Source organism: Strongylocentrotus purpuratus, unplaced genomic scaffold (assembly GCF_000002235.5).
Source record: "Strongylocentrotus purpuratus isolate Spur 01 unplaced genomic scaffold, Spur_5.0 spur5_scaffold_4, whole genome shotgun sequence".
Classification (NCBI taxonomy): Eukaryota; Metazoa; Echinodermata; class Echinoidea; order Camarodonta; family Strongylocentrotidae; genus Strongylocentrotus; species Strongylocentrotus purpuratus.
The window spans coordinates 19,868,337-19,896,034 of record NW_022145610.1 but is presented as its reverse complement, the minus strand read 5'-3'; the positions used below and the strand labels follow the sequence as shown (position 1 = coordinate 19,896,034).

At 37.7% G+C, this 27,698-nt stretch overlaps 2 protein-coding genes across 3 annotated transcripts; one reads left to right on the top strand and one right to left on the bottom strand.

Moving 5' to 3' along the window:
• Positions 1–213: 213 nt before the first annotated feature.
• On the bottom strand, positions 214–6,783 carry LOC115919025 (acyl-CoA-binding domain-containing protein 6-like). The gene is made up of 5 exons (XM_030997215.1): positions 6,601–6,783; positions 4,866–4,930; positions 2,951–3,127; positions 2,183–2,409; positions 214–1,097 (listed from the first exon to the last, which is right to left on the bottom strand). Exons 1-5 carry the CDS (start codon positions 6,781–6,783, stop codon positions 946–948), a joined length of 804 nt encoding a protein of 267 aa, XP_030853075.1. The 3' UTR covers positions 214–945.
• Positions 6,784–7,558: 775 nt separating this feature from the next.
• LOC587663 (rab-like protein 6) lies at positions 7,559–27,296 on the top strand. 2 transcript variants are annotated; one of them, XM_030997741.1, is made up of 15 exons: positions 7,559–8,007; positions 9,328–9,500; positions 12,176–12,310; positions 13,240–13,441; positions 14,315–14,455; positions 15,522–15,627; positions 16,373–16,476; positions 17,426–17,523; positions 18,524–18,826; positions 19,402–19,657; positions 20,829–21,432; positions 22,006–22,126; positions 24,069–24,217; positions 25,046–25,346; positions 25,979–27,296. In XM_030997741.1, exons 2-15 carry the CDS (start codon positions 9,374–9,376, stop codon positions 25,984–25,986), a joined length of 2,655 nt encoding a protein of 884 aa, XP_030853601.1. In that variant the 5' UTR covers positions 7,559–8,007; positions 9,328–9,373; the 3' UTR covers positions 25,987–27,296. The 2 variants fall into 2 exon arrangements, with proteins under 2 accessions (XP_030853601.1, XP_030853600.1); XM_030997740.1 differs by having other exon boundaries at positions 20,829–21,540.
• The last annotated feature ends 402 nt before the right edge of the window (positions 27,297–27,698 follow it).

Genomic DNA, 27,698 nt, shown 5'->3' with positions numbered 1-27,698 from the left:
CAAAGACCACCAGTCTACAAGGACCACATTTTTTGTTTCCCTTGAAAATGGTTTCTCATTGAAACATGTACTAAAGGAACCTGTCTACAAAGACCACCTGTCTACAAAGACCACTTTTTGCGTTTCCCTTAGGCGGTCGCTATAGACAAGTTTGACTGTATATATATATATATATATATATATATATATATATACCAGTATATATAAATATATAGTGATTTAGGACAAAGAACTTTCCCCACCAAAATTAATTCCCTTTATCTACTACAATGCCACAGCTGACATTTTAGGCGACCTTTCCCATGATGCATCACTCAAAATTGACTAAACATGGGTTGTCACTAGGTGGCGCTGTGGATTGTGAATCTGTCATATTGATTCTTCCAATCATCCTCTCAATTGCCATGCTAGCACCTTGATACATGTTACTGAACACATTTCAATTAATGTCCAGTTTCAATGGATCTATCAAAAAAAGTATTTGACTTTGTAATCCACAAATATTTTGACCTTTGTCAATACAAAATAGGGGACTCATATAATAAGACACTTTTTCACATAATATTTAAAAACTGTAATTCTATTTACATGTGTATAAACTTATGAAAGCATTAATAAAACACAACACCATCTGAAGATTCTTGGGGGTGTTTCACAAAGATTCTAAGTCAAACTTAACTCTAAGTTTGACTTAAACATTACGGAAAGCCATTAGTAGCCCTAAAATGAACCATATTCAAAAGCAAAAATTCAAGTATTTTAGCCTCTTCATAAATTCCGCATCAAGAACATGAAATCTCCCATGATAATAGAAAATATGAATGATTTGAATCAAAATTTTATGCCTTTTAAAATAACTTTTACTAAATATTTTAAAGGATGCTAAAGGCTTTCCATAATTGTTAGGATTTTAGGATCTTTGTGGAACACCCCCCTGATCTAATATCATGTTACATCACGGCTTATTGCTAGTAATTGATGGATGTCTTTCCTGTATGTGTTGTCAGCCGGCAGGTTCCCATCTGCATCCTTTGCGTTCACGTTGCCACCATGTTTGACCAAAGCTTCGATGATTGGGAGGTGTTCACACGTGCAGGCTAAAGAAGGGAAAGAGAGAAAGAGATAGTGAGAGAGAGAGAGAGATATATATCATTAGAATAGAGGTAAACAATATGTAACAGTAATAAAAACTGTAAATTTAAATATTACAATTTCTAAAAAGGCCGAGTCGACTGCACATTATACAAATAATACACATCAGTGAGGGCATTAGTAAGAATTACGTTTTATTTGTTTTATAAAATGATGTTTTATCACATGATTTTACTAATGACCGGACATTATCCAAAGTACGCGTTAGGCAAAGTAAATTCCTACCGGTAGTCAGTGTACGCTTTCAACCAATCATTTGTTTAAGATTCATGTCATCATCTTATAATATAATATATAACAAACAACAACAAAAAGAAAAAAAGTGGAGACAGGACACTCAATATAAGGTACGTGGATAATTTGGTGTTGCATACGCTATCAAGTATTGTGGAGTTTCGAACATCAATTCACACCAGATTTCCCAAAAATTTTGCATCATATTTTGTCTGACCTCAGCTCCAGTAGGGCTAATAAAATGATACAACGATCAGATGTTCTAAAATCTTTATTACATGTGGTCAGGGAAAATAGCTTGGACTTGCCAAAGAAAATATTTGATAAAATAGAGAGAAAGATATTTAATAAGGCCAATTGCCTACTGGAATCGGGTAGTTCCTGTATTATATCTATAGGAAATATTAGAATTCAGTAGTCAAAGGGTTCATAGATAATATTTGTCTACAGAATTTGTTCATTATCAAATTTCAATGGAGGTATACCATAATTACTCTTTAAGATTCAGGATATTTTTATGGCACTGCATAATGATTTAAAGCCTATCTTTACTTGTTTGGCCAGGAGGAATTAGACCACCCAGTGTGGTCACTAACAGGTGGCTATCTCATCAACTCAGCTCTCAATTACCATAATCTTGACAAAGAGGATCATGGAAGACCAACAGGCACTGCTTAGGCATTGTTTTCTATATAGACGGAGCAAGTAGTTACAAGTAGTGCAGTGGGGCTTTAAAGAAAAATTATTTACTTTAATAAAAAAATACAAAGGGAAAAACACTAACGGGAGCCATTACCATAATGAAGTGGGGTTTGGGCATCTTGGTCCAGAGCATTCACGTTGACCTCTCGCTCCAGGAGTAAGGTCACGACCTCCAGGTGACCTCTGTCACACGCCCAATGAAACAGGGTCAAACCATCCTCGTCCACTTGTTCGATGTTGGTGCCCTCACTGGATAGAAGAAGTCGCACTTGTTCAACCTCGCCCTCCTTGCACCAGTCAAAAATGGATTTCTCCTGATCACTTTGAAGAAAACAGGTAACATAATAATTGGCTATAACCAGGGCTCAACAATAATACTTATCTGGATTTATAAAGCGCTTAAAACAGCATACCATCTAAAAGCGCTTTACAGATTTATTACCCCAGTCATTGGATACATTCATGCACAATGTGCACCGTCTCCACTTCCTGGGGAGTATTCCTACCATATGATCATCGCGAGCATAGGCAATTACTAACATAAATTCTTTTGTCATTCTATCGGGTCCCCATTTCTCTCTTGGGTATTGAGTGGCAAATGTAGATTAATGCCTTGCCAAAGGACATTAGTGCCGTGTCGGGGATCGAACCACGACCTTTGAATTTCAAGTCAAGTGCTTAAACCACTCGACTACGATACTTATAGGATTTAATCAAGGCTACCTAAGTAAAGCTTATCTGGTCTTGACCTCCTCTACAAATAACAGGTGCCAACAATTTGGACGCTCAAAATCAAAATTTGGACCACCCAACTTAAAAGTCTTTTTTTTTCTTTCTTAGTTAAAGCTATTACCCATCTTACCTCAATTCCTCTTCTTCTTCGACCAGCATGGTACTGACTCCAACACCAAAACCTCTGGAAGATGACTTCTGACCTATGGCCTTTGAGCTCCAGTCTGGGTCAACTTCATCCATTGCTTCAATGTATTCTATCATGGCCTGTTCTCTGCTAATATCCTTCAAGGCATTCCATGCATCCCTACAAATGGTATTGAGCAAAGGAGCCTATGTTTACTATATTATTATGACACTACATGCCAGGGGGGGGGGGTGTTTCACAAAGATCCTACAGTGTACGTCGAACTTAACTCTAAGTTGGATTTAAAAATTATGGAGAATCATTTCTAGCCTTAAAATAAAATGTGTTCAAAAGCGAAAACTCAAGTATTTTAGACTTTTCATATATTCCACATCAAGAACATGAAATCCCCTTGATAACAGAAAATATGAATGATTGGAATCAACATTTTATGCCTTTTAAAATAACTTTTACAAAATATTTTCAAAGATGCTAACAGCTTTCCATAATTGTTAAGTCCAACTTAGAGATAAGTTTGACTTAAAATCTTAGTGAAACACCCCCAGGTCAAATAAAAGAAATAGAGGACGGGGACGACATCAAAATCATTGACAGTGCATAGGTCCAGAATCCAGAATTTTCAGAGCAGATTGCTTGGTCTATATTGACCCTCTTGGCCTCTTTATTGTTCTTGCTCTCGTTCAGCTCTCCTATTCAGAGGAATCATCTTCTACCTTCCCAAAACTATAAAAAAAGGCAGTTTTCATGGTTATTGGTAGACTTTCCTTTCAGTTTAAAAAAAAAAAGGGGACATAAGAGGTAATCAACACTACCACATTTAAGCTCATCGGGGGGGGGGGGGGGGGGGGGGGGGGGGGGGGGCGTTTCACAAAGCCTGTTTTCAATGACAAGTTATATGACAAAAATCAGTGACAAATCTGATGATAACCAATCAGGAGCAAGGATTTCAGTAGCTTACAACAAAAACTGTCATTTGTCACTGATGACAAGTTTTGTAAAACGCCCCCCAGGTCTTGACTCTGACCGCCTCTAGACCAAAAGCTTCAGTCTCTGATATATCAATGGTTGTTTCACTGGAATGTCAGGCTTCACTGACCGCCTCTTTATAGAGACTGAAGTGCATTGTACGGGTTAGTGAGGGGAGTTTACACAACGCAGTTTGTGTGTGATTGTCGATCTCATCAAGCGAAGTAGCTACAAGAAAACGAACAGATATTAGCTTAAAATAACTAAGTCTTATATATTTTGATGTTTCACAATAATTTCATAATAATAAGTTTTTAAGTATGATCTTTTTATAGTATAAAAATCTTCATTTTGTCTAAATCAAACTGTTAGGATTAGATAAAGCAAAAAAAAACAGTAAACTTTTTTTTGCAGAAAATTGCTAGTTATTCCCTTAGTGTGTGTTTGGAAAGGGTTTCTGTCTGTGTATGGGGAAGGTTGACATATGCCATTTAAAAGAAGAGAAGAAATTCCCAATACCAAATGGTCTTTGCTGTCTAGTGTCCCTACCCAGCCACCACCCCCCCCCCCCCCCCCCCACTCCGGGAACGGAGGGACTGCATGGAGTGCATGCATGTTCTCAAAATCTACGGCTCGTAACAAAGAAAAAGATCTACCCGTATTGACTTTACACACTGGACTTATGTTGAAAAGGGGGGGGGTGCTAAAGAGGCTTGTATAACAAAAGAAAAAGATCTACCCGTACTGACTTTATATACACACCAGACTTATGCTGGAAAGGGAGGGGGGGGGGGGAGGATGCTGGGAACACGCATATATGCATACCTAAATAACACTGAGTGGAGGGCCGGGTGTCCCTAACAGTTGGGTCCATGATTTAATACAGAATTTCCACTTTGGAGTCATATGACCTTTTTTCCTGCACACTTACCATTTTTGTTTCCCTTGAAAATTGAACATACCAGGCCTGCATATGTTGCATTTTCCAACTGTTGCCTGAAGACATTGGAGAGAGAGAAATAAAAGTTTGATCAGCTGATTTAGACCAAAGTCATTAGGCATTTCGACCCCATGTGAGAATCAATATGCACCCCGTTCGCCTGAACCCCCCCAAAAAAAAAAAAAAATTAAAAAAAATTAAAAAAAATAAAAAAAAAATAAAAATAAATAAATAAATAAAAATAAATAAATAAATAAATAAATAAATAAATTTAAAAAAAAAGAAATTATTAATTTTTTTTTGTGCTCATGATAGATTTAAAAAAATGGGGCTCCATACTAAGAGTAATTCATTTCAATTCAATAGATAAGTATAAAGTATAAGTAACAGTAAATTAACCAAGGTTATAGGCCAATGCGGGGCTTTCCATGAAGGTTGCGAAAACCTGTAAAGTTGGATCGCCCATTACAGCAATACAAAATATTTTAAGCCAGGTTATAAGCACACAACAATAAATTAAGTAAAGCACAGTAGATCTACAGACATTTCTAGGCTAAGGCGAGGAGAAAGTGAAATAGAAAAAAATATATATATGGCAGTGTGACCAAAGTTCGCGCGTGACCAAAGTTCGCTTTCTCAAAAAATCGGTAAGATTTCGAAAATCTGATATCACCAATGGAAAGAGGGTCTTAAAATTACCCAGTCACGAAATTTTCTTTAGAATTGGTTGCAAAATTGTGAAAATATTGACAAAAGATCGGCAAATTTTGCAGTTATTTGCGTCCGTTCCGAAAAATTATCAACTTACCGATAAGGTTAAGGGTCTGGAAATCTTCATTTTGAGATCAGAAATCCTGAAAATTGTAAGTAAAGAGTGGTACGAACTGATTATACGATATCTTTCCTTGCAAATTATGATATTACCTTATTTTTGATGGATCGCATTTTTTGATAAATCAACTGTAAACCACCGTGCGTGAAGTTAGGTCTCATTGTTTTTATGACTTTTTTAGATGCAGCGCACACGCACGATCGGACATCGAATTTTTAGATCGCGATATCTCCGAAATCCTTCGACGGTAAATTTTTCTAGTTGAACCAATCTGTAGTAAAAAACTTTGCCGTCCATTTGGTAATAATTGAAATAAATAAAGTTGTGTAGAATGTGAGAAATCATAGATCGAATATCACATTTTGTAATATGTTCTAAAATGTCCGCGAACTTTGGTCACCCCTTCATAGATCTAGAACTCTAGACCTATAAAGGGGGGGGGGGGAAGAAAACAACAATGAAAGGGGGTTAATAAGATAAACAAAATCAATACCAGTAATTGTGATGATCAATTAACAATTTAGTAGTAAGATTTTATATTGTTTTTTAAAGGAAGATATGAAATTTGATTTTGTTATAACTTGGGGAATCATATTCCACTAGATAGACCAAGACTAGGGCTATACGAGTAAGAGACGGTGACAGACCAACAGTGGAGCTCCATATCGTCTGAGGTACGTATCTAGTTCAGCAGAACAAATGGCATTGAATGATCGATACACTGCACTATATAGAGACGAGTCTGAACTCTGAAGCTTTGTCTAATTTGTTGTACTAATTAATTGGAAGCCCAAGATTAAATTTCTTTAAAACAATATTCTTCAACTCTCTGGAGGGGGGGGGGGGGGGGTTACGTTACTGCATGGTACTATTGGTATCACAATAAATGATCACCTGCTTGAATCTTGCATAGAAATATAAAAGCTTGGTACTGCCAAGATTCCCAGCCACTGAAGTCATAAATGTTGTTGCTCGATCAAAATCCCTCTGAAGATCAGTCTGCTCTTGTTCCGCCAACACGTACATCAGCTTTCCACTTTCACTGGTGTCTTCTAATTCCTCGGCCTCGAAATTCATTTTCGTTTGAAAACTTTGATAAAGTTATCTAGATTTCTACATCTAACTTAGAAATCTAACTACTACTAGATCAAGAACAGAGGTTAGATCATTTTCATACACTGAATGAAGGCCCAAGAGGCAAGACCATGAAGACAAGTTCAAGTTCAAGTTCAATTCAACTTAAATTTCAAGTTCCAAATTATTTAGACTCAGACTCAAGTCTCAAGTCAAGACTCCGGCCCGCTGCACTCCCAGTCCAAGAGTCAGAAGTCAAAATGAGCTCCGGGCTACCTGTAAATCATGTCATTGTTTGGTACTAGGCCTAGATATAATATGCATGATCTGACAAGCATTGAATTGACTTCGAGTCCGTTCTTTTTGTAGCTTTATTCCATTGTAAATGGACAGAGAATAAAAAGCGGAGATCATACTCATCATGTACACATGTGTGAATCGGAGAGATGTTATGGTTTGCAAAGGTCGAACTACTTTCGCTGCCGTCACACACTGGATGCATATCAGCGCTATACAACATGACTGATATGATCCATACCTTCCCTCCACTGTCAATGATTCTATTTTAAAGATGACACTTCACTATCTTTACAAAATTCATGCCCATCGCCTGCACTCCATACCCTCCAACTAAGGATTTTATAACATATTTACAGCAGCCTACTACTTCGAATGCGATATACTCGCTGATCTCCGAAAAGCGGAGGGACAACAACAGAGAGAGACGCGCGCGACGCAGCGAAATTAGTGCGCCAAATCAGCTGTCGCGCGCGCCGTACCGGTATAGTCTCACAGTCACGTTAAACCAATTTTCACCTTACAATCCAGCCTTTTTAGGGTAATTGCTTCATCGGAATGTCATGAAGTATTAAATGTACGTGCATTCGTAGCCAGCATCATTCCTGATTTTACCTGAAATACATTAATTGTAAATATATCAACGAGTTAACCGTACTATCAGGATTCAGGGAGCAGTCAGGAGCAGCCAGCAGACTTCGACTGCAGCTTAGCCAAGGCTAGAAACTGAGTTCTGTTCGTCGACGTTGTCATCAGTGCAGCGCATCTAGCTACTATACTACATACAGTAGCACTGCACTGTAGGAGTATGTAGCTTGCATGTATTGCACGTCTATGAATCATCTGCACTATACTTGACAGTTGACACATCACAACATTGCACAGCTGATTGGGATACCACGACAAGGAGCTGATCCAATCTAGTTGCGTGTAAGCCTGCAGTATCTTTAATTTTTTTAACAACTAATTAGGAGCTAAACCATAAATTATTACAGTCTACGTACTCACTGACTCAGTAGAGAATGACTATGAATTATGGGGTGTTGTGTGTGTGTCCGACCACTGTCTCTTTACCAAAATAAAGCCTTCTCTTTTGTGTTCGGATTTCATGAAATACCACTGAACGTCATAAATATTTGTCCTGTATTAATCTTTTCTAACATGAGCAGAAGTGGCGCTGGTCTGAGAATGAGGATATCCTTGTTGTAAAGGCGGACAAATCACATCCGAAAAAAATAAGGATTAGGTCTATCCTTATTGTTCGGCACTCTGCGGGTGTAGGGTTCTGCGTAATAAAATACCCCCAGTTAATTGTCCATCTTCCTAAGGAAATTCTCTGTGCATCATCGCAGAATCTGTTTTTTGTATCGGCAACGCGCAGATCGGAAATGAGAATCGCCCACGAAAATGCGGACGATCCTTATTTTTAGGATGTGTCTGTCTGGGCTTACGAAGATGATCCTCGTTTATCCTTATTCTCGGACCAGCGCCCCTACTCTTCTCTCTAGTCTCTACTGATAAGTAAAATTAGACTTATGAAATATTACTTGTAGTCTAGATATTTTAATGTTACTTATCAACTGTGTGGTATACGTGATCTTATTCTTAAATTGCTAATTCTTTCAAATTGTAATTCTGTCCTGCATGATCCAGTCAGTGTGATTGCGTTGGAATGACAGATTGACTCTTCCAGATTGTGATAAATTAACATTTTGTTTCTAGTTTATCACATCTAGTTTTTTCTAATTAATGAAAGAGGAAAAGACAAAGATGAAGAGGAAAATAAAGTAGCAGAGGAAAAAAGAGAAATGAGGAGAGAATGGATGATGATTGATTTTTTCTAAGTTGATAAAGACATGCCACTTGCTTTCTTGACTTAATTAACAGTACATTGACCGCTATTTTTTTAACTGTAATAATTCAATTTGTACATGAACATTACGGTATGTTAAAGTAAACAGATGTAAAAAAACTACATTATTACATGTAGACTATCCTAATATTTCTGTAATCATGCAAGCCTAAAAAATCAAGATTAAAAAAATAAACTTTTGCTATCAATATCGACCACATCATGAGTTGATTAATGATACAGGATGCTTGATTGCCAAAACGGATCTACTAAATATTCATAAAATCATGTGTACTGTAGCTGTGGAAGTATTGCAGTGTTATGAAAATAAGTAATATACATGAACATGTAATGTAGCTCTGATTCAAAGTCAATCTACCTCATTTTCGTCATTTCAGGTTGAATTCTTGGTGTCATTGATGTGCCGATGAGAAAGCAATCAGGATGTTTTCGGCATTGAAGAAGCTGGTTACCAATGAACAAGGGGAAACCAGGCCCAACATCCCCTCGGGGATGCAGGCCATGGGGGTCAGTCTGCAGCGCAAGTTTGCCAGAGGGGTACAATACAACAGTGAGTATATTACATGCACAAACAAGTTTTTACATCAGCAGCAAATAGCTGACACATGCCTTCCTCTCTTCCAGGGCTCAAATTAATTTTTTGTCCACGGGGGCTCTTCCCCTAAAAAAGAGCCCCCGTGAGCCTTCTCACTGGGGCTCTTTTAGTACTGAAGGGGGCTCTTTTTTTATACAAATATCCATTGAATTGGTACCTATGATACTCCTCAATTATTTGCTATTTCATCATTATCATTTCAATCAGCATTTTCCCTCTTACAAATTTGCAAGCTACATAGCTGTTACTGGCCTGTGTACACAATATATACGCATACAACACTGATCTTTATGATGTCTTTAATGTGACAACATCTTCTTCTCCCCTTGCAAACGAGAAAGAAAACAAGGTCATTAAAAGGGATTAAGCGACAAATAATGATTGTGATTCAAATTGATGCGAATATTTGTTTGAATAAACAAAAAAGAAAACAAGGTTATTTAATAAAAGAATCATGCGACAAATAATCATTGTGATTCAAATTGATGCAAGGATTTTTTTGAATAAGCAATGCTTTTCACTCGAATCTTCTTTGTAAAAACAACTTTTACAAATCTCAGCCATGCTTACTGAGTTGAGACGTTCCATTCAATGTAAAATACTCATTAAAGAATACACTTCTCCTAATCTGAAAGTGATCTTACAACACAGTGGCAGATTTGCATGGCTGAGATTTGTAAAAGTCGTTTTTACAAAGAAGATTCTGGTGAAAAGCATTGCTTATTCAAAAAAATCCTTGCATCAATTTGAATCACAATGATTATTTGTCGCATGATTCTTTTATTAAATAACCTTGTTTTCTTTTTTGTTTGCAGGGGGAAAAGAAGCTATGTCACGTTAAGAAATCATAAAGATCAGTTGTATTATGCGTATATACATTATGATACCAGAACAAATGTTGATTATCAGAATGTCATTTTGGAATACCTCTATACAAATACCACATTGTCTTTAGCCCGTATCAGTATTAGTATGATCCAGTATAAAGCTATTATTCTTTATTTAATTCAGTATAATGCTTTTCCTCAAAAATAGTTTTGTTATTTTTTTAGGGTTGAGACGCTAAGAAATGGTTTCAAATGTACATTACACGAACCCTGAACCACTGCAAAATGATGGTGGTTCTCTCTCTCTCTCTCTCTCTCTCTTATTTTAATCATGCATTATCAACTACATATAAAGCAGCAACCAAAAACTTAGGGTTATCTGAGATAGGTGAAAGTAAGAGTTAAAAAGAAAGTCATGCTAAAACGGCGCTTCACTTCCCCCCGCCCCCTGAAAAAAATTAAATAGATTAGTAGTCCTCCTCTCCAGCACCCCCTCCCCCGCTTTAATATCACATTTTCACTTGGCAGCCCAAGGGGGCCGGGGGGGGGGGGGGGGGGGGGGGGGGGAGGAGGGGGTTAAACCCCCTAACCCCCCCTGTAGATCTGCCCATGTTACCATATCCTTCCACGACATCTTGTTCTCTTCATCTTCCTCTTCTTCTCAATAGGGACTTTTAGATTTGCGTGGACGTGTTACTTCCTTTTAAGGCACTGGCAGTCACATGTGACGTCCTTTTAAGCACTGGCAGTGCCTTAAAAGGAGGTCACACGTTGCAGTCCACATTCTCAACGTGCAAATCTAAAAGTCCCTAATATTGATTTACTAGTCGAGGTTCATTATTTGCTGACAACGAAAAACTGACCATGTTTCTGCCCTTGCGCGATCGCCTCCAGCTCCAGCAGACATGGCGCGGCAGCGTGCACACGTACCGCTTCTAACGGCGCAGTAGGCCTATAACCACTGCTGACGGCGGCACTGCACTGCGAGCTGAATCGGTAATAATAGGCCTATAAAACGAGAAATCTTGCACGCTAATCTTAGTTCCATTTCATTGGTTTAAGGTTTGAAAATTGAAACTCAATATTGTGTTAAAGTTATAACAGAAAAGATAATCTTTATTTTATAATTCCACCGGGGCGATTTTTAATTTTGCAATCGCCCCCGTCCGCAACCTGACGGGGGCGATTATGTAGCTCACGGGGGCGAATCGCCCACCGCCCCCGTGTATTTTGAGCGCTGCTCTCTTCCCTTTTAAATCTATACCTCGGGCCCCGTTTCTTGAAACCATCATAAGTCTAACTTCTTGTAGATCCCATTGAAACGTGTGTTATAAGATTAACATGCGTATCTAATGGATGTCTACAAACTTAGACTCTTGACTGTATTGAGAAACTGGCCCCAGAGGGGTACAATACATTATACCACAGTGAGTATATTACAGACACAAACAAGTTATTACATCAGTGAAAAATATGGGGAGGAGGGGGGGGGGGGTTGACCCATGCTTCCCTCTCTCTCCTTTTAAACCCATTTGGATAGTTTATTCACTATAAAACAATAATGTTGCCCATTTATTATGTGATATTATATTTACCTGCCAGTTAAATCAGTCAGTTGCCTCTGGGACTCGGGGGGGGGGGGGGGGGGGGGGAACAAGCACAACTAGCCTGTCCTGTCCTAAAAAGGATATTGGAGGGAATTGAGGCACCTTGAGCACCCTACATGGACAGCTACATGGTTAATATGAGTACATAAGAAGCCAGTGCTACTGTTCTCATTGTTTATTTCATTTGTTTTGATAGTGAGAGTAATCATAAAAGGTGACAGGAACACAGGGAAGACGACGCTCTTTCATCGGCTACAGGGAGGCAAGTTCACAGAAAGTTATCTTCCAACAGCTGAGATTCAAGTAGCCAGTATACAGTGGAACTACAAAGGTAATTTAATTATCATCCTCTCTCTCTCTCTGATCATCTTCTTGTCATGATTGATTTTCTGACTTGTTAAAGAGGATTATCTATTCGGCGATAAAATATTGAAAATTACCAATTGTTCTTTTTTTGTTTATAAGCAGTGGAAAATTACCGTAAATCTCTGTGTACAAGACGTACCCTATTTTTTTTTTTTTTTTTTTTTTTTTGGTTTTGGTTTTTTGCCGACACCGAAGGCAGCAAGCCAGATCAAATAGCGTCTTATTTCAGCGTTCGATCCCATTCTGAAACCAAAGCCATGCAGGGAATTGGGAAGGACTTTTATTTAAGTAATTTATAAGTAATTTCCAATGTTCTTCTGACTGTTTTAGCAACCACACCTGAGGTATTCGACATGCACCATTATTAGTTTTTGATACGTTTCTTCAAAATTCTTTTAGTTGCAAGGACAGAGACCACCTTGCGACCCCTAGTGATGTTTGCTACCGCCTCACGGGGGGTAGCTCCATGTTGGATGGAGGGGGTAACGATACCGGGTACATTTTTGTATTGGTATTGGGCAAGTCCAAGGTTTTGTGTTGCATATATGTAACTGACATCGTCAACAATTTTAGTATTTCTATCGATGTTATCAATCTGATGCATGTAGTTCCACTCTGATTGGATGAGAGAAAATATCAAGGATAATGACACTTTTTATGTTGATTATATTGAGGACTCTTTAATATTTTGGGAATGTATTGGACACAAAAAGACTCAAATACCTTTGACATTCCCATTATAATTTATCTGACTATTTTACTTCATAATTATATACATGTATATATATATACATGTATATGAAAAACTTCCCTCTGACTATTCATAAAATAACGAAGAAACTTCAAACGTAAGTTCTCCTTTAATCTTACTATTATTCTTGTTTCAACAAACAGCTACCGATGATGTCGTCAAAGTGGAAGTCTGGGATGTGGTTGACAAGGGGAAGCCCCGGAAACGAGAGAGAAACACCCTGAAGATAGACAACAAAGATACAGACGAAGATGACCCTGACAACCCCTGCCTGGACGCATCGTTCCTTGATGTATACAAGGGAACCAATGGTGTGGTGATGATGCTGGACATCTCTAAGAAATGGTAAGCCAGTGACATGAGGAGGAGGGAGACGAGGAGGAGGAGGAATTTGAAGATGGTGGTGATGGTGAAGGGATGGTAAAGGTGATGATGGTGATAATGATGATGATGTTGATGAAAATGGTGGTGGTGTGGTGATGATGATGATGATGATGGTGATGGTAATGATGATGATGATGATGATGATATTGATGGTGATGATTGATGATGGTGATGATGATGATGATGATGATGATGAAGATGACCCAGACAACCCCTGCCTGGATGCTTTGTTCCTTGATGTATACAAGGGAACTAATGGTGTGGTGATGATGCTCGACATCTCTAAGAAATGGTAAGCCAGTGACATGAGGAGGAAGGGGTGTTCTTTATGTGCTTAAAATTCAAAAGCACGTATACAAAAATTGAGGTTTATAGAAAACTCAGTTCATTCATACAAACAAACTGAGTAACACCGTCAGGGAGAGAAGCAAAAATAACAGTGATAGTTTTCGCAATTAAATAAATTAAATAACTTAAACAAGTGCAATCTTGTCTTTAATAACAATAATCCCTCCCCTGTGTCCCAATTAGGAGGCAAGCGTCACCAATTAGGCATACAGTTTAGCTTATAGATATCTCTTGTCTCTCTCTCCCCCCCTCCCCCTCTCTCTCTATCTCTCTCCCCTCTCTCCCCCTCTCTATATCTCCATCTCTCTCTCTCTCCTTCTCTCTCTCTCTCTCTCTCTCACACACTCTCCTTCTCTCCTTCTCTCTCTCTCTCTCTCTCACACACACTCTCTCTCTCTCACACACACTCTCTCTCCCTCCCTCCCTCTCTCTCTCTCTCTCTCTCCCGCTCTCCATCACTCTCTGTCTCTGTATTCCCTCCTGCAGGACATGGCAATACGTTGAGAAAGAGCTTCCCAAGGTTCCTACACATATACCGGTATTAGTCATGGCCAGCTTCAAAGACTTGCATGAAGAGCAGGCAGTCTACAGAGAAGAAATTGAGTACTTCATCAAAGAACTAGACAGGTGAGAAGACGGGTCCTTGTGTAACTGTAAGATTTTAAGTTCCATTTTGTTTTGTCTGCTTTTTGTTCGTTTTTTAAATTGAAAAATATGTGAATGAGATGAGTATGCATTGATGATTCCCCTTACTCTCTTGTTCTACACCCACCCCTACCCCCTGGTATTTCCTTTATCTTCTTCTTCTTTGTTGTTGTTGTTGTTTCTTTTTCCTGTATGACTTTAGTCTTGTATTGTTTTTAGTTCCGTTTTGTTTTGTCTGCTTTTTTTTTTTTTTTTAATTTGAAAAATATGTGAATGAGATGAATATGCATGGATGATTCCTCTTACTTCCTTGTTCTACACCCACCCCTATCCCCTGGTATTTCCTTTTTCTTCTTCTTCTTTTGTTGTTGTTGTTTTTGTTGCTTTTCCTATATGACTATTGTCCTATCTTCATACCCTTTTTCCTCCTGCTGTTCTTTCACATTTTCTTGCGCTCTTTTCAAGTTTCAATTTTTTTTGTTTCACATTTTAGACATACATATCAAATAAAAATTATACAACTGAGTCATGTAGTATAAATGGCCATGTCTCAATGATTCTCAATTTCTTTTCTCTATGTTGTTGTGTATTTAAGTCATAAAGAAAATTAGTAACAAACAGATTCTGCTATGTTCTTCATAATCTGATACCCCTGTTATCAAGTGCTGCATGCACATTTTTTATTATGTAACACTCCAGTACATGTCATTTTGCATGTCAAGTTATTTCCACTTTTTCTTCTATCCCCAATATTAGAGAAACTTAAAAAGCAAATTTTATAAAATATTAAAACACTGAAAATTTCCCAGAGGATCTACATCTTAGCTTTGTTATACTAGTGCATTGAATATAGTTACTAGTACCATGCTTATTTAAAAACAAAATGTCAATAGTTTTTTTTATTGATTTCAAACAATACAAATCAATCACAGAAATAAAATACAGTTGCTTTTCCTTGACATGAATTCAAACCATTTTTTTTACATAGATTGTATGATTAATGAAAACAATATGATATTAATTTTTTCTCTTCTTTTTTGTCTTGTAGACCTCCAGGTTCAGCCCACATTCGAGTAGCGGAATCTTCCATGAAAAACGGTTTTGGCCTAAAATATCTGCATTCTTTCTTCAACATCCCATTCTTACAGTTACAGGTATGTCTAATTTTATCATGGACCTGCAGAAACAAAATGACCTTCCATGCATACAAAATGAATGCCTAGAGTACTGGGCCAAGTAATGAATTTCTTTTGTTTTTCTTAGTTTTTACTTTTTTATTGATTTTCTTGGCGATGCTTAAGGACTAAAGTGGGAAATAGCAGATTGCAGTGAGGGTTTAATTCAAGAAAAGCACTTACCAATGTGAAATGTGCAAATTACCCTTGAAGTGTATACTTAGGTCATAAACTTTCCATCTTCTCTTAAAAATGAAAAAAATCACCATTTAATCTGAACTCAATTATTCTCATTCTATATTTCCAAAGTAAACTTAGTAATGCATTTGAAGGAAAGTAATCTGGAAATATCATATCTCACAAGGCGAACAGTGCTGTTTAAATAAAAACAGGAAACAGTGTCATACGATAATACTCTAGATATGTTGTTCAATTCAATTCATTTCGTATTCATTTCATTTCCAACTGAAAGATAAACAAATGTATTCAGAAAGTGTGAAGGAAAAAAATGTATGTACATATTCAATTTTTCTTTACACATAATAAAATTATTACAAGAAATTCTTAATTTCAGTTATTCTTGTTCACACATTTACTTTTATGACTTTCAGTCTTTGGGCTTGGGAATTATTTTACTAAACGATCCACTTGAGAGGCTTTTTATTAGTACATCATGTTATTTCATGAACCAAGCATTAATTCTTTTTCTTTCTTTTTTTGGCAGAGGGAAACACTTCTACAACAGCTGCAGAGGAATCAGTTAGAAACCGATGCAACGCTAGAAGAACTAGATGCAAGAATAGAGTCAGAAGATCAGGATTACGATATGTAAGCAACTTCTGCAATTTTATCTTTTCAGTGCTTTAAACAAAATTGCTGAATGTTTTTAAGTACAAGCATCATTCTTTTCTTTTTCTGAATATTCAGAAACCAATCCACCATATTTCATTTCATTTTCAACTTTATTGTTGGTTTCTTTTTGGATCCATCCCAGCCATGCTCATTAAACAATTTTACATTTAACTGTATCATCCATGTTTCTTAATGTCGGTTGATACCTCCTTCCCTTTGGTCATTTTCTTTATGATTTATACCCTCAATCTTTAATTTTTCTTTGACTCACTCTGAATTTTTGGTATTTGCGAAATTTGCCCACAAGCAAACTTAGAAATTCAGAAGGTCAGCATGATCTCTACGTCTCATTCTGTTTTTTAAAGGGGATGTAGCATGGCATATATACTGGTCAACGCCATCAACGATTTCTTTTGGACAACTGCACATAAACAAATGGACTTGATTAACAGTCAGCATCTCTGAACTCTTTATCCACCACATATTGAAATCCTAGACTGCCACATAGCTTTGCACGAGGTTCTCCATATACTCTGTCTGTTTATCTATCTAAGTATCTTTTCCCGGTTCGGAAGTTGATTGCAACATCTCTCCATTTTACTCTATCTTCTGACATTCTGGTGCACTCTTGCAGTTTTAGTCCACTCCAGTTCTTGACATTCTCTTCCCAGTTGATTCTGGGTCTCCCTCTCGGTCTTGTTCCTTCCACTTTTCCCTCCAACACATCCTTTAAGAGGCTTTGGTGCCTTATAACATGACCAAAGTATCTGATTTTTCCCTCCTTAACTAATCCTACTGCAATTTGTTTACGCCCTGCCATGTGCAATATCTCTTTGTTGGTTTTCATTCGTATCCAGGATTATATTCCATTATAAAGCAGAAAGAGAGTAAATATTTCTTTCATCTCTCTCTCTCTCTATTTCAGGTATTTGTCAAGTCTTTCCCACAAGCAAACAGATAAGTCTAAAGGTTCTTCATCGTCTCTCAACGTACCCAATGGCCAGACACCGAGGAGAGCTTCAGGTGAGGGAAACAATAGGCCGACTTCATCAGCTCGAGATTGCCAAATATCCAGCTATTTTAACATTCGCAAATTATCCAGTTAATTTGCATCTTCATCAGCCCAAATTTGCAATTAGCGCGATATTTGGTCGAGATAATCATCCCAAGATATCTAGGGCTAGTTTGCAAAATGTCCCGCTTTTTGTCCAGTGCGTCTTCACCAGCCCAAAGACTCGCACTATGCGCGAACGCTGAGCAAAATTTCTCGAGCTCGAGTTTCAAGTTTCAAGGTCGAGTCTTGAGCTGATGAAGATGCAATTCGTAACTTCTGGATTATTTCCCAAATCAGAAATAGCGGGCTATTTGGTAATCTCGAGCTGATGAAGACATACCTAAGGATCCAGAATGTTATCTTGCAGTAGTTACTTTGGTCTAGGGCTTGAATTGCGATTGGGTTTTCGGTTATGTTTAGAGTTAGGGTTATGTATAGCATATCGACTCAAGTGGTCACTCTTTCATATATCTTGATGATTATATTTTACAATTTGATTTTTGTTGAATATAAAATGTGTGATAATTTTTTCTTTTTATGCTTGGTTTTGTAGAGTATTCAATTTAATTCAATTCAATTCAATTCAAATGAACATTTATTTTCTTCCATTCAATTTGACAACATATTTGACATCTGTTCAAACAATACAATTTATATGTAGGAACATAAATATAATTTAAGAACTTGTATTACAAGGAAGAAGGCGCGAATTCCTGTACGCATAGCTTGCAATGGGTACACCTGAATACACAAATACATAATATACATTATAAATAGAAGAAAGGAAGAAAGGTATAGGCAAGAAGGAGAAGAGGATAGAGAGCTTGGAGAAAGAGAAAGGAAGATGACTGCAACATAGTAGCAATGGAGGGTATGGCATGCATAAACAACATTAAGTATAAATGTCAATATCACATATCATTATTCACCTGTGTTTACTTTGCTGTTTTCAACCCAACACTACAACAGATACAAGCAGTAATCGAAGCTCATCCGCATCTGCTACTCCTGCCAAAGTAAGCCCCGCCCACTCACCAAGCCAGCTTACCCCTAGCTCAACTCCGCCCACAACCAGACATATACAGCAGCTACAGCCAATCAAACAGCAGCAGCAGCAACAAGCCCCTCCCACAAGGCCTGCTCCATCCCCCGTCGTCACCCAGGAGGGGGAGGAGGATCAGACTACGCTAGGCAACAGGTTCAGCAAGTGGTTTGCTCCGAGCGAGTCCAAGGTCCAACAAGGAACAAGAGTGGAGGATGAGAAATCGGCAGGTAGGTGACATATGCCCTCAGTGTTCCATTTTGTATAGGGTCAGGTCATAGTTTGGTGGAAATATGTGTGCTCTGCAGGCCACATTTCTTTCAAACTCTCTATACAGATGCATTATACTCTAATTTTCAAACATATTTCTTTGGTGATGCTACTCCTAGTCTTGACAATAGTCCGAGCCACTAGTAGCGATCTCTACCTCATCCTTTTGTTTTAGGGAGGGTAGAGGGGATCTTTGTCCCTCCTTCGAACATAAGGATGACACAAAATCACTGCCACTGCCGGGGGATACATTCGCATTGCGCAGAACTGGAGATTGCGATATTTCTAGTAAATTTTCAGGATTAAGATCTGTTAGGAGTACAATACTTATCTTTCTGGTGATTTCCCATTGTATAGACATCTTTACAGTGTGTTGAATATAAAATACGTTTTGTTCTTCTTTTTCAAATGGGGGTCGTGATACCCCACCAAAATGACATTGGTTCCTGTGTTATAGTGGTGGTGTATATTTTTAACGAGAGCTTTTCGTAATGTCTTGATGTATGTATGTAACTATGCATGTATCTGTTCACAGTCATTGAAGCTCCAGCTGAGATCCACCATTCCCGTAAGCAGCAGCCCCAGGGCAAGATCAGCAACGTTGATGAGTTCATCCCCGACGATGGCATCGACAAGGGATTCTTTGATGAGACGGACTCTAGACCCGCAGCAGAGGCCCCCAAGAAGAGCAGTATATTCAGCTTTGGAAGGAAAGCAAAGCCTAAACCCAAACCAGAGCCCCCGGCTCCGGCACCGGTCGTAGCTCAAGCTCCAAATCCGGACTCAGACAGGTATCCACAATAATAATAATAATAAGATTCCACTTTTATATAGCGCCCAATACATCGATACAATGATGTGCCTAAGCACTTTACAGATATGTTATTACCACGGTTATCAGATTTGGGCTAACCCGCACACAATATATGCACATTTTCCACTTCCTGGGGAGCATTCTTGTTAAAGGATGATGACAGTTTATGTTTAGAAAATTATTCATACCCCTTGTAAATTTGTTTTTGTTTTTTGCTTTGGACTGGGTGAATTAGGGCCTTTGTTGAATACTTTTAGATGTAAGCTTTAAAGGGATCCGGTAACTTTGTCTCAGATTCTGAAACAAAGTCCTGGATCTAGCTCATGCTGCAATAATAATTATAAACATTTAGGTCAGTCAGGAACCCCATGACTTTTACAAGCCGATCGCCTGTCTGATTATCAAGATATTTATGATTGGAATTACAAATTTTACACTGCAGTCTATTGGGGAAAATGAGTATGGTAAAACCGGTCACTCAAAGATTTTGACTTTTTTGAGGCACTTCTTGATCATTTTGAAGTGCAATTTTGTTTGGGCTTCAATATTACACCATATCATAGACACTCACTGATATTAAACACATAGGGCCGTGCATCTCAGATTCAACATTGTTAAACGATGCCTTTAATATGTCACATTTCCAAGAAATCTAAATCAGGACAAATCAATTATTCACATACTTTAAAAAAAAATTACATAACTTGGTAACGGTATGAATAATTTAGTTGTTAACGGTAGGTGTTATTCAAAGCTTTTTAAAATGTTAATTATGATATAATGATTTAAACAAAAAGCAAGAAATGTACCCTTGAAGGTTAAATCTTTGTTGTTATTCATGCCTGTTCATGAAGGTCATTGAGAACATATTCATTGTAACTCATAGAAACAAAATGCTAACATGAAGTAGTTGTATGTACATCAAGCCTATAATTGAAGGATTGTTAAATATTTTTTAAAATTGAATATTATCCATTCTCGCAGTTCAAGGGCTGAAATGCAATGGTTACAACAGTTTACAATGTATATACATGATAAAAGCAATTACCGGTATACAATAATTATTAAAACAGTCCAAGCCTATTTGGGGTAGTAGTTATTTCCACTCTGGGTGATATCACTTTCACTGTTTTGTTTCTCTATGACAGCGATGATGGAATGAATCCAATGGTTGCTGGATTCCAAGAGGAGCTGGACTCCGAAGACGAGGTGATTGGAGAAGGGGAGGAAGTCCAGGCAGTGACCCTCGTTACCCCCGACACAGAGGGACCCGATTCACCGTTCGATACATTCTCAAGGATGCCTCCCAGGCTTGCAAGTATGGACATGTCCAGCGATGAATCCGCTGATGATAGGCCAGTCGTAGCAATGGACGGAGTCGATGACGATTCGGATGACGACGCAACAACGTCATCAACACGGTCAAAGCTATCGAGTGGGAACATGGGGTGGAGCTTCGAAAAGAAACTGTCGTCGACGAAAGAGTCTAGCAGGAATTCAGCAACCTCTAGCATGCCGTCCAAACCGAACGTTGAAACGAAAAGACAACCCAAGGTCTCGACGTCGTCATCCTCGTCGTTACCGGACACTCAAGAGGTGATGTCCTCAAGGACACAGGGGGCTTCAAAGACACATGGGGCTTCAGGATCCCAGGTGACTTCCAACCAGGATATTGTCTCTTCAGGAGAAGACGAAGGGGAAGGGATCAAGGTTTTACAGGATTGTGAGGACATTTCAGAGGACGAAGCAGTGGTGAGACCAACATCTTTAAGAACTGGTGATGGTGGATTTAACACTGATGTAAGACCGTCCAAGGTTGTCCTAGAGGATAGTGATGAAGAGGGAACAGAACCTGTAGAGGTAATTACATTCTTTCATGAAGTCTTGCAAATCAGACTGCTGTGCAATGTCAAAGCAGCATGTTTCTTTTTTTTTTCCAGTTTAAGGATAGTAATATATATTCTGACTGATTTTTTTTTTTTTTCATTGTCATATTTAGTTTTTAATTTGTCAAGTGCATTATTTAATGTTTATGGACTTCTTTATGCCACTTTTTTTACTGACACCTTTTGTTACTCTATTACAGGCTTATCTATTTATCTCACGCACTGCAATGTCTTTTATCATGGAATGCTTTATAATCCTTGTTCCATTGTCTTTATAGTGTGCCCCATGGATTTATTGTTATTTATATATAAAGCAAAAGTGATCAAGATCTACACAAGAATATATCATCATTTTATATTCTTTTATTGTTGTATTGTTGTATAGCAGTAACCAAGATTTGTTTCTTGTAATGATTGTTTCCTTTAATTCTTTTGCAAGGTACCAACTACCCCAAGTCAAGAAGTATCGTCACCAACAACTCTTGGTCTGACGTTACAATTAGAAGACCTCAATTTCTTAGAGAGTGTAACTTCAAAACCTGCCAAACAAACAGTCTCAAGTAAGATCATCTAACATATGTAATATTCATATTCTGTCATAAGGGGAGATGAGGAATGTATGGAAATTTAAAGGTACTATGTCCCATTTGCAGGCCAAAAAAAATGAAAAGGTTAAATTCCAACTGCATTTGAAAGATAATACTAATTTAGAACTTCCCTAAAAAAGGTGGGGCTTGAAATTGTCTTCAAGTGGGAAAATAATGACTATTTGTTGTCAAATCGACTTTAGGGCTATAGAGCCCAAAAGTAATAGTCTTGATTTTCAGACAATTGTACCAAATGGTCATACGTTTTATGCTGCGCAAAGATTCAATCAGTTTAATCTTGGCCATCACAAGAAGTGGGTTATTGATGTAGACAAATGCTCATGTACCCTTTACAACTCTTTTCATGTATGTTATTACCAAAGAAGAAAAAAAGCCAGTCAGTCACTCAATAGTGTCTGACAGTGAAGTCTAGCAAGTAAACGGGTTTCATTGCATAATTTGCATATGAGGACACTGCTAACATTTAAATTTCACAGATAGGACATATATGACATATTCATAATTCCTGCAAAGTTCTACAGAATTTGAGGTTGGCTGCAAAAGGGACATAGTACCTTTAAGATGGAAAACAAGACAGCATGTCTGCTATGAATAATCTACCAACCATCCTTGATTTTAGATTGCCATCTTAATAACTCTAACAGCACATGTATCCCAATTTCAGGACTTCATGTCTGAAATAAAAGTTTGAGTAAAACTTCCCACCCCACCCTATCAAAAACAATTCTTTGATTTTAGATCACCGTCTTACTAACTCTAACAGCACATGTATCCCAATTTCAGGACTTCTTGTCTGAAAAATAAATTGAGTAAAAGTTCCCACCCCATCAAAAACAATTCATGACAAATATTCAGTATTCAATCTCACATCCAGAAAGATATACTGCAAATGTTTTGAATGATTTTGAAGAACAAAAGCAACTCATGAGTAGATTATCCGACGCCCCCATAGGCACTTGAGTAGAAAAGGGTGCACATGGTCGTGGTCGAATGGATATGTCACCAGCCTGGGGATCACAAGGTATGCGGGTCGAGTCCCGCTGCGCCACTAATGTCCTTTGGCAAGATATTAATATGCATTTGTCACACTCAACCCAGGTGAGGTAAATGGGTACTTGGTAGGATTATTCCTTGAAATTCACTGTGCACTGAAAACGGCTGTCGGAGCTAAAGCTAGGGTAATAATTTCAAAAACTCTTTGGAAGCGCATAGATATGGTATTTCATAATGTATTATGCGCTATACAAGAACTGAATATTATTATTATAAAACTTAAGTCCGACTTTGGTTCCCTGCACAAGATTTTTGTTATCCTCCCATTTCCTTCATAGTCCTTAACAAGGTAACACTCAAAATGTAAGGTTAAGTTTCCTGAGGTTGATTTTATACATACCAGCTGTACACAAATGATTTATTATGATATTTGTACTCTCCAAAGAAGCTGCTGCAGTACTAAGAAACATATATACAGTGATGATGTTTAGATATTTATCTAAACAATTAATGCTCAATTTTAACCTATTACAGGGATTGGGTAACTTTGTCTCAGATTTTGAAACAAAATCCTGTATTTAGCTCATAGCTCATCCTGCAATCATAATTATAAACATTTAGGTCAGTCAGGAATCCCATGACTTTTACAAGCCGATCGTCTGTCTGATTATCAAGATATTTATGAATGGAAATAGAAATATATTTCGTTTTCTTAACGAGTTTTATAACACTACAGTCTATTGAGGAAAATGAGTATGGTAAAACCGTTTTTTTTAATTTTGAAGCGCAATTTTTTTAGGGCTTCAATATTACACCATATCACAAACACTGAGAACACGTAGGGTCATGCATCTCAGATTTAAGATTGTTAAATGATTTTAACCTATTAATCTGTTTCTAGGAAACCTATCACGAGCCAGTGATGAGTTTGATGTCCTCGTCTCCGTGGTCCAGGATGAAGACATCAGTGATTGTGAGACCAACACCAGTACTAGCACCAGCAGCTCAGCCAAGAAGAAAAAGAAACACAGGAGCAAAGACAAGGAAGAGGTACGTCAATAAAGCCTTTAAAAAAAAGACGTATTGCCCTTAAGGTGCCAAAACATGGGTCGGTCGGTCGGTTGGTCAGAAATCTTTTTTTTCCAGTTATATATTGATATTTCTCAGTTTTTAATGATTTAAAACATTTTGTTTTGGTCGGTCGCAAAGGGCAATACAATATCTTTTTTTTTACGCCCAAGAGGAGTGATCAATAAAGTAGGGTTCTCTGATTTTATTTCTGTTAATTTGCAGATTTCACCATCACCTACTTGCACCTGTTTGATATACAGTCAAACCTGTCTATAGCAACCACCCAAGGGAAACACAAAAAGTGGTCTTTGTAGACAGGTTCCTTTAGTACATGTTTCAATGAGAAACCTTTTTTAAGGGAAACAAGAAACGTGATCTTTGTAGACAGGTGTTCTTTGTAGACAGGTGGTCACTAAAAGCAGGTTTGACTGTATTTATGAATCCTTGGTCACAATAATCACCACTCATCATTTTACAAAGGACTTCAGACTTGAGTTACACCATGTGACTGTTCTTTGTAAATTGTGAATGGACCTGTGGGATGCATTATTAAAGACATTGACAAGAACAGCACACTTGTGCTTGGGTAAAGCATTGATCATCAATTACCTTGTTCGTCAAAGCCGATGTGCTCTGTTTATTTGTATCCATTCGAAATCAGGGACCCGTTTCACAAAGCCTTTTTTTCAATGACAAATGACTAAAATCAGTGACAAATCTGCTGATAACCAATCAGAAGCAGTAATTTCTCACTGATGACAAGTTTTGTGAAATGCCCCCCTGTATTATTGTACAAACTCTCTGCAGGATGATGAGGAGAGGATACACAAGAAACACAAACACAAGAAGCATAGAGAAAAGGACAGAGAGGACAGACACTCTAGGAGAGACTCCAACCAAGACGGTGGCGAAGAACAACGCAAGAAGAAGAAGAAGAGCAGCTCCAGCTCCGGCTCCAAGAAGAAGTCCTCCTTGGGAGAGAAACGAGAGAAGAAACGGGATGGAGCCTCTGGAGGAGGAGGTGGAGCAGGATCCACAGGAGCAGGAGGAGGAGGAGGGGGAGGAGATGCAATGGATGATGATGCAGCTTTGGAGGCATTTCTGGAAGGTATGGATGCTCCCACATCCAGTGGTGGAAAATATGAAGCAATATAAAATCGTGGAGCTTATTATGTATTCAAAAATAGCTTGTGATCGCATTATCTTGAGGACCGATAGACAGATTACAATCAAACTCAAGACATGTTTATGTATCTTGCAGAGCCAATGAACTGATTAGATTTTAGGGTCATGTCATCGAGAGAGAGAAACGAGAGAAGAAACAGGATGGAGCCTTTGGAGGAGGTGGAACAGAATCCACATACATACCATGTTAAAATACCTTTATCTAACCCGAAAAACATAACATTTTTGTTGTTCTTGTGGGAGGTGACTCCATAGCAAGCTTGTTTTAGGTTTCTCATACCATAATGATTATTATAATCCTGTAAATTTCCAAATTGAAGTGATTTTAAATGATTGTTATAGATATTATAAAACTGTTTGATATCATAAAATGACAATAAGCCATTGGGCTCTGTGTTAAAGGCCTCCTCAAGAATAATAATGTAAAGCCATACGTGTGCTATCTTCTGTTAACAGTGAACTTGCAGTGTAGTATTCCACCAGTGAAGAAATCTTGTATTAACACCAAACTTTGATGTTTTCTCTTCCCTTGTTTAACTTTTTGTCTCAATGCAGGATTATAAATGCCCAAGCATGAGAACATTATCTTGCCTTCCAAAACCAAAGGTTATGTCTATAAGTTTTTAATTTTGGGCTTTGCAGCAATATGCGTTTTATTTCTTCATCCTTTTAATATGTGTTTTTCATCTGCTACTAACAATAATTATTAGAACTACTGTTAGAAAATGGTTGATATTTCATTTTGTAGTTCCCACATGGAGAGAAAAAGAGAAAGAAATGAGGGTTTGGATGAGGTCAAAGTTTATCATTAATATTTCATTTATCCTTGTTCCTTGTACATGTACTGCAAATAGTGTTCCATGACATTCAATTCACAATTCATTGAATCCATTTTGAATTTCATTGGTAGAGAAAAACAAGCCTTTTGTTGGTCCAAAATAGTATGTAAAATGTTATGATATGTACTGATATAAACCATAGCCTCTACACTTCTCTGAAAGTGTTTAAAACGTTCTTCCCTTGGAGTCGGTTTCATTTCCATGTAATGTACACTACCAGTGGTTGTCATCACAATTTATCCTCGGTTTGGTATAGGAGTTATTAACCATTAGGATATCATATAATTTTTGTTTCATTTATCAGTTATTTAGGGATATGTCTACAATAATAATAATAATAATAATAGCTCATTCTTATATAGCGCTTTTCAGTACCGCAGGCCATCTCAATGCGCTTTACAGATATATATTATTACCCCGGTCATCTGATTCAGGCTAACCCACACACAATGTATGCACATTCTTCACTCCCTGGGGAGCATTCAAGCCGGGTGTCATTTTTACAACACTAACTTTCGCATCCTACCGGGTACCCATTTAACACCTGGGTGAAGAGTGGCAAATGTTTTGCAGATTTAGTTCTCCCTGTTGATTGAGATTGCTTTCTTACTAATCCGTTTTCTGATTCTAACTAATCCTAATCCTATTTCGGCTTCAAGTAAGGCTTCAACCAGGCTCTGATTGAATCTGTGTTAGTTTTCACTGCAATGATCAGGGACCCGTTTCACAAGACCTGTCATCAGTGACAAATGACAGTCTTTGTTATAAGCTACTGCAATCCTTGCTTCTGATTGGTTATCAGCAGACTTGTCACTGAATTTTGTCACTTGTCATTGAAAAAAGGCTTTGTGAAACGGTTCCCAGAAATATTAACCATTAAACTTGTATTACCTGCATGTCGCAGGGCGGTCCACAGACAAACATTAAAACGTGTCAAATTGAAAGTTTGAACTTTGAAGGTGTGTGAACTGGGGGGTGTTTCACAAAGATCTTAAGTTGAACTTCTAATCTCTAAGTTGGACTTAACAATTATGGAAAGCTGTTAGCATCTTTGAAAATATTTTGTAAAAGTTATTTTAAAAGGCATAAAATGTTGATTCAAATCGTTCATATTTTCTATTATCATGGGAGATTTCATGTTCTTGAAGTGGAATTTATAAAAAGTCTAAGATACTTGAATTTTTGCTCTTGAATATATTTCATTATAAGGCTACAATTGGCTCTCCATAATGTTTATGTCCGACTTAAGTTAATTTCGAATTACGATTTTTGTGAAACACCCCCTGATAAGTTCAAAGTCTCTTGTTGCCAGGGTCCACTTATCTATAAAGACCACACATTTTGTTTTCCTTGAAAATCAGTTCTCTCTGAAACCTGTACATAAAGGCCAATTTCCTTTTCTAGTGATCTTTATGTACAGGTTTCACTGTACCACT

Bases quoted from the DNA above. Each gene is read 5' to 3' on its own strand.
- LOC115919025 (XM_030997215.1), bottom strand. From the start codon at position 6,783: ATGAATTTCGAGGCCGAGGAATTAGAAGACACCAGTGAAAGTGGAAAG. The intron at 2,410-2,950 runs GTAAGATGGGTA...TTTTCTTCAAAG, and splicing joins GAAGAAGAAGAGGAATTGAG to TGATCAGGAGAAATCCATTT. The intron at 1,098-2,182 runs GTAATGGCTCCC...TCCCTTCTTTAG, and splicing joins CCAAACCCCACTTCATTATG to CCTGCACGTGTGAACACCTC.
- LOC587663 (XM_030997740.1), top strand. From the start codon at position 9,374: ATGTTTTCGGCATTGAAGAAGCTGGTTACCAATGAACAAGGGGAAACC. The intron at 19,658-20,828 runs GTATCCACAATA...TCTCTATGACAG, and splicing joins CCAAATCCGGACTCAGACAG to CGATGATGGAATGAATCCAA. The intron at 24,218-25,045 runs GTACGTCAATAA...AACTCTCTGCAG, and splicing joins GGAGCAAAGACAAGGAAGAG to GATGATGAGGAGAGGATACA.